The following is an 11854-nucleotide window of genomic DNA, read 5'->3' as shown; positions in this document are numbered from 1 at the left end:
CCATACAATATCTGACGGGGTAGGCGGTGGGCTGGCATACGGATCACATGTCCGGCCCATCTTAGGTGTTTTTGGCCAAGGAGTGCTGTGATGCTGGGTGTGTTGGTCCGGTCATAAATTTCAGTGTAGAGCACCCTGTCTTCCCAGGTCAGACCTAGGATTCTTTGGAGGCAGCGGATGTGGAAGGCCTCGAGACTCTGGATGTGCCTCTGGTAGGGTGTCCAGGTTTCAGAACCGTAGAGCAGCGTGGAGAGGCAGACTGCCTTATACACGGCTGTCTTGGTGGAGATGGTTAGATTCCTGTTCAGGAAAACCCTGGACCGTAGCCTTCCAAAAGGCAGCAGAGGCCAGACCAATACGGGCCTGGACGTCATCGTCAATGGTGCAGGATGGCGACAGGGTGCTACCGAGGTAGGTGAAGTGGGGGACGGTGGCTAATGGGTGCCCGTCAAGGGTGAAGATCGGCATGTTTGGCTGGGGAGTAAACTCCTGCACAAGTTTTTGTGTTTTCTTGGTGTTTATCTAAAGACCAATGGCACTGTAGATGGAGGCTACCACATTCAGTGTGCGCTGGAGAGACTCTGGTGAGTGTGCAAGTACAGCGCAGTCATCTGCATACTGTAGTTCCAGAATATGCTGGGTGGTGAGTTTAGTGGTGGCTTGGAGGCGACGGATGTTAAAAAGGTTACCATCCAGCCGGTATTGTATCTGAATCCCATCTGTGGGGTCCAGGTGTTTATGGGACAGGAGGGTGACAGTGGAAATTAACATGTTGAATATGGTTGGGGCGAGGACACACCCTTGCTTGACCCCCACATCCACACTGAAAAATGGGGATTGTTGGCCGCCGTTGCTCACACAGGCCTGCATGCCATCATGTAGCTGTCACAGTAGGTTGCAGACACACACACACACACACACTCACACAATCTCTTGCATTTGTTACCTTCTTTAGAGCTCTGAAAAATGCCTACCTCGGGAATAAAAGTTGATTTAACCAAGGGCCCGCTTTTATTTTATTTCATTAAAGATCGGTTCGCAGCCGAGTGTGAAGCGACTGGGATGGGAATCAGCACCTCCAAGTCCGAGTCCATGGTTCTCTCCCGGAAAAGGGTGGAGTGCCATCTCCGGGTTGGGGAGGAGATCTTGCCCCAAGTGGAGGAGTTCAAGTACCTCGGAGTCTTGTTCACGAGTGGGGGAAGAGTGGATCGTGAGATCGACAGGCGGATCGGTGCGGCGTCTTCAGTAATGCGGACGCTGTATCGATCCGTTGTGGTGAAGAAGGAGCTGAGCCGGAAGGCAAAGCTCTCGATTTACCGGTCGATCTACGTTCCCATCCTCACCTATGGTCATGAGCTTTGGGTCATGACCGAAAGGACAAGATCACGGGTACAAGCGGCCGAAATGAGTTTCCGCCGCCGAGTGGCGGGGCTCTCCCTTAGAGATAGGGTGAGAAGCTCTGTCATTCGGGGGGAGCTCAAAGTAAAGCCGCTGCTCCTCCACATCGAGAGGAGCCAGATGAGGTGGTTCGGGCATCTGGTCAGGATGCCACCCGAACGCCTCCCTAGGAAGGTGTTTCGGGCACGTCCGACCGGTAGGAGGCCACGGGGAAGACCCAGGACACGTTGGGAAGACTATCTCTCCCGGCTGGCCTGGGAACGCCTCGGGATCCCCCGGGAGGAGCTGGACGAAGTGGCTGGGGAGAGGGAAGTCTGGGCTTCCCTGCTTAAGCTGCTGCCCCCGCGACCCGACCTCGGATAAGCGGAAAAAGATGGATGGATGGATGGATCATTAAAGATCGGTAAGTTCAATTTCTCCATCAGTTTGGGGGTTATGGCAGCGCTACAAAAAAGCAGATGCACAAACACCATACGATGTGGATGAAGTATGTAAAAACACTGGCACTTTTGGACCAACATTTTTATTGTCTCACTTTTTTTGTTGTGTATTGTTTGTTAATCTGTTTTTTACTGTAGCACGGGCCAAGCATGTGACAGAAATAAAGTGTGATGACCATAAAGATTTTTCAAAAAAAAACATTTAGATAAGACTTTTACATTCATTTTTTTAGTACAGTCGCTCAATAAAAAAAAAGACAAAAAATGTTTAAAAAACATTAACAGTTGAGTTGTATTAAATCGATGCACAATGGTGAGTCTGATGTCCCTTTCCAAAAATGTCCTGAATATGTTTTTACACCCCTTGTGAAAAGCACATCCAATAATTTCGTTTGTACTTTGATAAGTCAAAATGTCAGTTCGTGTGGCATTCAGCATATTTTTTCAGGCACATCCCTGGCATCTAAATGTTTATTTACTTCGTTATTTACTGTTTCCACAGCATTTTATCTGTAAAACAATTACAGCCCTCTCTTCCAGGGTGTAAGCAACACATTAACAAATGCGTATTTCAAAGAAGAAGAAAAAAAAAGAGACTTATTTCCATTTCAAATGTACACAACATTTAAACTTTCCAAATGGAACTCATGAGCTGTCGTTCACTTTTTTGGTCTAACGCCTTTATCCTTCTCAAACTTGGCAATTTGGTTGAAGATGTCCAACAAATTTGCAGGAAGGTCTTTTTTGGCCTTTCCCCCTGGTACCGAGATCTCTCCACCCTGCTCAGCCTGGAAATCAGCTGTACCTGACCTGCCTCCATCTACCTTCTCCTCCTCAGCTTTTTCGTTATTACGACACTTCTCTTTCCAAGTTTCCTCTTTTTCCCAGCCTCGGCTTTCATACGTTTCGCTTCCCAAAGAGCTCCTCCTAGAAAAATCTTTGCTTTGACCGAAGTGTCCTGAATGTTCTGCATTCTGTTTCCTCGAGTACGAGGACTCAGATGACGAGCAAGATATTTTGCGTTTCCTCTCATCTAAGCTTCTCCTCCTTTTATCCTCATTTCCTCTCTCCACGCTCCTACGACTACTATCTCTACTCATAGATCTTTCTGGACTTCCACTGCTACTCTTCCTCGCCCTGGAGTCGCTTTCTACTTTAACCTTATTGTTACTTCCTGAATGAGACTCAGACTCTTCATCTTCTGAGGTTCCTGACAAAGAGTATAAACAGATCCTTGGGCCATTACCAGCTTTACCCTTCCTACTTGCCTCTCCTTCCTCCTCTTCTTCCATTACTCCAAAACCTTGGCCTCCCTTCTGGTTGAGAAAGGTGGCCGAGGTGTTAGGAGGTTCCGGGTACCACTCCAACTCCTCATCCTCCTGCCTCTTTTTCACACATTTACCCTCTTCACTCTTTTTGTTGCTCTCTCTTGAAGAGAGCCTGCGATGGCGCTTGCTTTCCCGCTGCGACCTCCTTTTCTTCTTTTTCTTCTTTTTGGACCTCCTGTGATCGGACGAGGACGATGAAGTGGAGGAGTCCCTAGAGGAAGGGGATGTCGACGAGGAAGAGGCCGATCTCTTCCGTTTTCGTTTCATCCTAGCCAAAAACAAACATGCTGAGAATTTTATCTGTTCAAACTACTTTTCACTGAATCGTGCAATGATCACCTTTTTTTTTTTTTTGAAGATTGACAGAAATAACTCACCTCTTGTCCTCTTTTAAGATCTTACGCAATTTCTCAGCACTGCTTTGACTGCTCTTAGCTTTGTCTGCCGCTTCTTTAGTGAGCGCCTCTTCCCGAAGGCGAATCGAATTCTTTACAGCCACGAGGCGAAATAATTTCATCACACCAAGGGTGAGCCAGAGTCCAGAAATATGCAAAATTCCCATGACCCATCACATGCAACAATGACCGCAGAGATGGCATTCAGTCAAATGATCATTCAGTAGTTATGTAGAGGGGATGGAATTGTAAAGAAGAGGGTTTGAAAAGGAGTGATCGCAAATCAAACACGATTGTGACGATGTTAGTTGCAATTATGTATTCACCAAAGAAAAAGTGGGAGTATACCAAAAAGTTGGCATAGATGTAGAGACAGAGGTTAAAACATAAGCAGAGAAAAAAAACGTGTTCCGAGGTAAAACAGACGGGTTACCGTATGCCGGTCATGGACGAGGGATGCAAGAGTGTGCAGGGGAAGGAGTCGTCAATTTCCAGCGTTATTATCCCACCGCGAGGCAGGTGACAAAAGGCCGTGTCAGTCAGAAGGTCAAGTCCCAGGGTCACACATGTGCACATACCATAAAAAATAAAAATAAAAAAAACACCCATCAGTATTACTGTACAAACCACTTGAGCACATATAGAAGAACAATTATTTTGTAGAAGTGACATATTCACTCATATCACTATTCCCCATGGGAAAGGACACAGTGGCACCTCCACGTACAAGTACCGTATTTTTCGGAGTATAAGTCGCTCCGGAGTATAAGTCGCACCGGCCGAAAATGCATAATAAAGAAGGAAAACAACATATATAAGTTGCACTGGAGGATAAGTCGCATTTTTTGGGGAAATCTATTTGATAAAACCAAACACCAAGAATAGACATTTGAAAGGCAATTTATAATAAATAAAGAATAGTGAACAACAGGCTGAATAAGTGTACGTTATATGAGGCATAAATAACCAACTGGTATGTTAACGTAACATATTATGGTAAGAGTCATTCATATAACATATAGAACATGCTATACGTTTACCAAACAATCTGTCACTCCTAATCGCTAAATCCCATGAAATCTTATACGTCTAGTCCAGGGGTCGGCAACCCGCGGCTCCGGAGCCGCATGCGGCTCTTTGATCACTCTGATGCGGCTCAGCAGCTTACTTGCTGAACCCCCCAATTTTAATATTCACCGATTTTCACCCTTACAGCTATAATAAGGGCGTGCCATGATGGTACAACATTTGGGGCTCTCTACAATCTGTATTAACAGCGTGCCAGTCCAACACTTGTTATACCATATACATCTTCTGCTTGCAAACGTACGTGACAGCAAGGCATACTTTGTCAACAGCCACACAGGTTACACTGACGGTGACCATATAAAACAACTTTAACACTCTTACTAATAATGCGCCACACTTTGAACCAAAACCAAACAAGAATGGCAAACACATTTCGGGAGAACATCTGCACCTTAACACAACATAAACACAACAGAACAAACACCCAGAATCCCATGCAGCCCTGACTCTTCCGGGCTACATTATACACCCCTGCTACCACCAAACCCCCCCGCCCCCTCTGTGCGTCGGTTGAGGTGGGCGAGGTTTGGTAGCGGGGGTGTATAATGTATCCCGGAAGAGTTAGGGCTGCATGGGATTCTGGGTATTTGTCCTGTTGTGTTTATGTTGTGTTACTGTGCAGATGTTCTCCCGAAATGTGTTTGTCATTCTTGTTTGGTGTGGGTTCACAGTGTGGCGCATTATTAGTAAGAGTGTTATAGTTTTTTTTATACCGCCACCGTCAGTGTAACCTGTGTGGTTGTTGACCAAGTATGCCTTGCTGTCACTTACGTGAGCAAGCGGAAACACCATACAACGTGTGGATGATCAGGCACGCTGGTTGTAGTGGGTGCTATATGCTGTACCATCACGGCACGCATGACGCTGACAAGCGCCATTCATTTCCGCATGCCGCACCATCTTTCAAATTCCATATAAAAGGTGTGGGCATCGTGTCTGAGACCCCTGGTTTATACATAGCACAAAGCAAAAAAAACAACTTTGTATGCAGTGTTATTTCGTTTAAAATTTCAAGAAAATTTTGCGGCTCCCATTGTTTTCTATAATTTGCGAAACTGGTCAAAATGGCTCTTTGACTAGTAAAGGTTGCCGACCCCTGGTCTAGTCTCTTACATGAATGAGCTAAATATTTGATATTTTACGGTAATGTGTTAATAATTTCACACATAAGTCGCACCCGAGTATAGGTCGCATCCCGGCCAAACTATGAAAAAAACTGCGACTTATAGTCCGAAAAATACGCTACCTAAAATTACGAGTACAGTGCATCTGGAAAGTAGTCACAGCAATTCACTTTTTCCACATTTTGTTATGTTACAGCCTTGTTCCAAAATTGAATAAACTATTCTTTGTTCTTGAAATTCTAATGAAAGTGTTTATTAAATTTAGCAAATTTATTAAAAATAGAATACTAAACAAATCACATGTACGTAAGTATCCAGATGCTTTTTTCTCTCAATATTATGTGGATGCACCTTTGGCAGCCACAGCCTCCAGTGAGCTGGGCACACCTACAGTGGGTATGGAAAGTATTCAGACGCCTTTAAATTGTTCACTCTTTGTTTCATTGCAGCCATTAGCTAAAATCTAAAAATTTATTTTTATTTCTCCTTAATGGACACTCAGCACCCCATCTTGACAGAAAAAAAACAGAAATGTACATTTTTTTACACATTTATTAAAAATAAAACACTCAAAAATCCCATGTACAAAAGTATTCACAGCCTTTTTTTCTCAATATGTTGTTAATGCACCTTCGGCAGCCATTACAGCCTCAAGTCATTTTGTATACAATGCCACAAGCTTGGCACACCTATCTTTGAGCAGTTTCGCCAATTCCTGGTGATGTACAGAGCCGAGGCGCGTATCATGTTGAGTGTGTCAAAACGCACACACTAAGTGCGTACAATCAGAAACAGCATGGGGAAGAAAAATTGCAAAAACCATCAATTCTACTGGTTAATAAGGGTAATATGGAGGTATTTGGGCCTCAGAATGATCGATAAAGGGGACGCTTTAAACAAAAAAGTGCCGCGCAGCAAGGCGGTGCTTTAAAAAAGGTGGCAACTGACAAAGTAGCAACTTTGCAAAATACCTTTCCTTCAAACTTAGCCAAACAATTAAAGGGGAACATTATCACCAGACCTATGTAAGCGTCAATATATACCTTGACGTTGCAGAAAAAAAGACCATATATTTTTTAACCGATTTCCGAACTCTAAATGGGTGAATTTTGGCGAATCAAACGCCTTTCTATTATTCGCTCTCGGAGCGATGACGTCACAATGTGACGTCACATCGGGAAGCAATCCGCCATTTTCTCACTTTCGTCGGTGTGTTGTCGGAGGGTGTAACAACACGAACAGGGACGGTTTCAAGTTGCACCAGTGGCCCAAAGATGCGAAAGTGGCAAGAAATTGGACGGAATTTGTTCAAAATACGAGGCTGTGGGGAAAGCCGACGAAATGGTCAGTCGTTTGTTCCGCACACTTTACCGACGAAAGCTATGCTACGACAGAGATGGCAAGAATGTGTGGATATCCTGCGACACTCAAAGCAGATGCTGACATCAACTCCAAAACTGGACAGATCAGCTTTCAGGAAAAGAGAGCAGATGAGGGTATGTCTACAGAATATATTAATTGATGAAAACTTTATTCATTACTCGCGGTTTTACGTAAATTATTATACATAAACTGTGTTTACCAATAATTTATCTTAAAAACATTTATTTTTTTCCAATCATTCGAGTACATTCGGGTAGTCTTGTGCAATGCAGTATTTTGTGTCTATTTAGGTATGGTTAACCTGAGTGCTGAAATCGTGGAAAAATATATGTTCTTAGCGCGCCTGAAATGGGCTGTCTGCACTCTCAAAGTGCATGTTGTTGCTAAATGTATTTCATATGCTGTAAACCTAGTTCATAGTTGTTAGTTTCCTTTAATGCCAAACAAACATATACCAATCGTTGGTTAGAAGGCGATCGCCGAATTCGTCCTCGCTTTCTCCCGTGTCGTTTTCGTCGGTTTCGCTTGCATACGGTTCAAACCGATATGGCTCAATAGCTTCAGTTTCTTCTTCAATTTCGTTTTCGCTACCTGCCTCCACACTACAACCATCCGTTTCCATACATGCGTAATCTGTTGAATCGCTTAAACCGCTGAAATCCGAGTCTTAATCCGAGCTAATGTCGCTATACCTTGCTGTTCTTTCCGCCATGTTTGTTTGTATTGGCATCACTGTGTGACGTCACAGGAAAATGGACGGGTGTATATAACGATGGTTAAAATCAAGCACTTTGAAGCTTTTTTTAGGGATATTGCGTGATGGGTAAAATTTTGAAAAAAACTTCGAAAAATAAAATAAGCCACTGGGAACTGACTTTTAATGGTTTTAACCCTTCTGAAATTGTGATAATGTTCCCCTTTAACTTAGCTCCCCTAAGTTGTGCAGTATGTGCACATACACATACTGTACGTAGACAAACACACAGCTGGTTGGCTTGGTGCCAATTATTAGCGCAGTTAAACCGCCCACGTAACGTCAACTATGCAAGTGAAATGACTAAAGTTTCTTACAAATTCCTACAATTTGTGTTTTAGCTTTAACAATGTGTGTTTTACCTGCTACATGGCATATCTGTGTTTTAGCCATACTATTATTAGAATTTACTAATGATTGTGTTTGTCTTACAGCACAGACAAGAGTGGCAACCATAAGCCATGAAGCATTTATTACAATTTCAAAAAAGCTTTCTATTCTAGTCTAACCTAAATCTAGATTATATAAGGGTATATGTAATATATACACTTGTAAATTGTTTGGGTGCAATACATCTTAAAAAACACATATAACCACATGTTACACACAAAGCTCTCAATATGTTGAGGCTCACACACCTGTATGGTCTCTGTGATCTTGTTCAAGGCTTCCTGGGCCTCAGGGTTTGCATCATCCAGCGAGAGAGCTCTTCGGTACACCCCTTCTGCTGTTACTAGTTTCTCCTGTTCTTCCAGTCTAAAATGGAATAATCCAAAGTCAATTGGCAATAATTGGCAACAACCAAGTAATTGGTAATTAACTGGGACTCTCTCTGACTGATTTAACAGCACAAACAATTTTTTAGGGAGTTGGCCAATTAAAATGCACTACAAAGAGACTAAAAACATTAATAATTAGTAATCTGGTGACAATACTTGGCAAGTAACACAATTAGACAAGTTCACAATGTTTTTAAAGTTCCGCTCATGAATTTGGACCCCGACTTAAACAAGTTGAAAAACTTATTGGGGTGTTACCATTTAGTAGTCAATTGTACGGAATATGTACTGAACTGTGCAATCTACTAATAAAAGTTTAAATCAATCAATCAAAAACCGTAAAGGAGACTAGTTCACAGGAGGTGATGAGGGCATGTATGATGAGTTCTGCAGTATGGAAGGAAATGGACGACTTTCAACATGCTTAACGTGTTAAGCATACTTGCCAACCCTCCCGACTTTCCCGGGAGACTCCCGAATTTCAGTGCCCCTCCCGAAAATCTCCCGGGGCAACCATTCTCTCGATTTCCACCCGGCCAACAATATTGGGGGCGTGCCTTAAAGGCACTGCCTTTAGCGTCCTCTCTCACCTGTAGGGTTGGGTATCGAGTATCGATTGGAACCGGGACTAACTTTCCGATTCTCCCGGAATCGTTCAAAAGTTTAAATTTCGATTCCTAGTTTCGATACCCAGTCCGCCGACCGGAGGAAGAAGCCGCTGAACACCAACGCAGAGCCTATGTAGCCGAGCGAGTCAGTCAAGCATGGATAGCGGGCGTCGGCGGTCGAAAGTGTGGCTTTCTTTTACTAAAAAAAATGAAATATCGGCGAAATGTAACACGTGCGACATGACTGTTTCGTGCTTAGGAGGGTGCACGTCGAACATGATGAAGCACCTCCAAGTTCATGGAGTACAAATAAATGCGTGTCCCGTCTTCGACGCGCTGCGCCGACCGTCCTCCTCTGCCTCCGACGCCCAGCCTGGCACTTCGGTGACTGCACTGCAGTCCGAATCCGGTAAGTAAAACAATATATATGCAATAAATAATGTGTTTTGCGCCAACGTTGAGGCAGCTAACAAATTAGCCCGCGTATTTTTTCATAGACAATTTACAACCTGCGAGCCAGGCTCCGCGATGTGCTCAGCGTACTCCGTTCACCGTAGCGGCAATGAGGAAGATGTCGGTGCCACAGACGGAAGAGTGCCACAGAAAGGTCACTGCACACATAGTCAAAAGACTGCATCCCTTTTCAGAGGTGGAATCTCTAACATTTAGTTAGTTAAGCAATAACGTTAGAGCTAAGCTAATTGATACTGGGCTAAACAGTAACAGCAACATTACATGTTTGTTTATGTTTGCAGGGATATGGTGAAAACTCTCAACCCAAAATACATACCACCTTCCAGGGACTACCTGTCAAACACATTGATCCCGGCATGATACAAGAAGAATTGGAATCGAGAATCGTCAGGAATCGGAATCGAAACAAAGAATCGGAATCGGAATCGTTCGAATTCAAACGATACCCAACCCTACTCACCTGAAAAGGAGACTATTATATATATCTCCGTTATCCATAGGTTTATCTATAACCCATAAAGTAGGCAGGCACGGAGCTATTTCTCAGCGTGTGTTTATTCCAGCCGGCATGTTAATACACTGACACACGACATCCGGATTCCCATCATGCATTGCTTCAAAACTACGGCAAGTAGTAATGTCCAAAAACATAACAGAGACGAAGCAGAAGAACGCAGAAGAGACAGTCATGGCGACGACGAGTAAGAAGAAGAAGTACGCTTGCAAGTTCCAAAATGATTGGAAAAAATAATTTCAGTTCATCCAGGACAGCTGGAAGGGGAAGGGGTATGCTGCCTGCACATTTTGTAGATCAGACTTCTCAATTGAACATACTTGCCAACCCTCCCGGATTTCCCGGGAGACTCCCGAAATTCAGCGCCTCTCCTGAAAACCTCCCGGGACAAATTTTCTCCCGAAAATCTCCCGAAATTCAGGCGGAGCTGGAGGCCACGCCCCCTCCAGCTCCATGCGGACCTGAGTGAGTGTCGACAGCCTTTTTTCACGTCTGCTTTCCCACAATATGAACAGCTGCCTGCCCAATCATGTTATAAGTCTAGAATGATCGAGGGCGAGTTCTTGGTTTCTCATGTGGGTTTATTGTTAGGCAGTTTCATTAACGTCCTCCCAGCGCGGCAACAACAAACAACAACAGCAGTCACGTTTTCGTCTACCGTAAAGCAGTTCGTCTGCCGTAAACAGCAATGTGACACTCTTAAACAGGACAATACTGCCATCTACTGTACATGCATATGTGACAATAACATCTACGGCTTTTAGAGAGTGCAGTGCACAACTGCGCACACAAGGAGACGAAACAGAATGCATTATCAGAGAGGGTGTTCAGCATGGTTAGAAAAATAGTGACAGAATAGAACAAGGATGGACAATTCAACCCTTAACTCAACAATGAGTAGATGAGTGTTATGTGTTTGTATATATGTAAATAAATGAACACTGAAATTCAAGTATTTCTCTTATTTATATATATATATATATATATATATATATATATATATATATATGAAATACTTGACTTGGTGAATTCTTGCAGTAAATATACTCCTCCCCTCTTAACCACGCCCCCAACCACACCCCCAGCACCAACCACGCCACCCACTCCGACCACGCCCACCACCCCCCACCTCCCGAAATCGGAGGTCTCAAGGTTGGCAAGTATGCCATTAATGGTGGCCGAACGGATATACTCATTCATTCATGAATGGATTTATATATATATATATATATATAAGAAATACTTGAGAATATATACACCCCCCGCAGACCCCCCCCCACCCCCCACCACCCGAATTCGGAGGTCTCAAGGTTGGCAAGTATGGTGTTAAGCATGTTGGAAATGAAAGCCAGGCAATGCAACTGTCTAAATTATTTGGGGGTCACTTTTTCAGAAAGCTGAGAGGACTGGGGGGTCCGGACTTTTTATTATTACTCTTATTTGTATTGCGGAGAACCAGCATCCTCTACAGTAGACATTTGATTTTGGTCCATTTATTTTGTCAGTTCCAGGAGCGGTCTGCTGTTTGAAGGACCTTCTCCAAAAAAAGCTAGTCAAAGATTATTTCT

At 43.7% G+C, this 11854-nt stretch overlaps 1 protein-coding gene across 1 annotated transcript in view; it reads right to left on the bottom strand.

Annotated features, from left to right (window-relative positions):
• Positions 1-1781: 1781 nt before the first annotated feature.
• ttc14 (tetratricopeptide repeat domain 14) overlaps positions 1782-11854 on the bottom strand; it is a 45730-nt gene continuing 35657 nt past the window's right edge. Inside the window, exons 10-12 of the mRNA XM_061975518.2 lie at positions 8550-8667; positions 3544-3653; positions 1782-3434 (exon numbers count right to left, since the gene is read on the bottom strand). Coding sequence (XP_061831502.2) covers positions 2498-3434; positions 3544-3653; positions 8550-8667 — 1165 coding nt within the window. The 3' untranslated portion in view covers positions 1782-2497. The remainder of the gene's footprint in view (positions 3435-3543; positions 3654-8549; positions 8668-11854) is intronic.

The sequence above is a fragment of the Nerophis lumbriciformis genome, linkage group LG14 (genome assembly GCF_033978685.3).
Source record: "Nerophis lumbriciformis linkage group LG14, RoL_Nlum_v2.1, whole genome shotgun sequence".
Taxonomy (NCBI): domain Eukaryota; kingdom Metazoa; phylum Chordata; class Actinopteri; order Syngnathiformes; family Syngnathidae; genus Nerophis; species Nerophis lumbriciformis.
The sequence above is the reverse complement of the archived record's forward strand: the minus strand, read 5'-3'. Positions and strand labels throughout refer to the sequence as shown.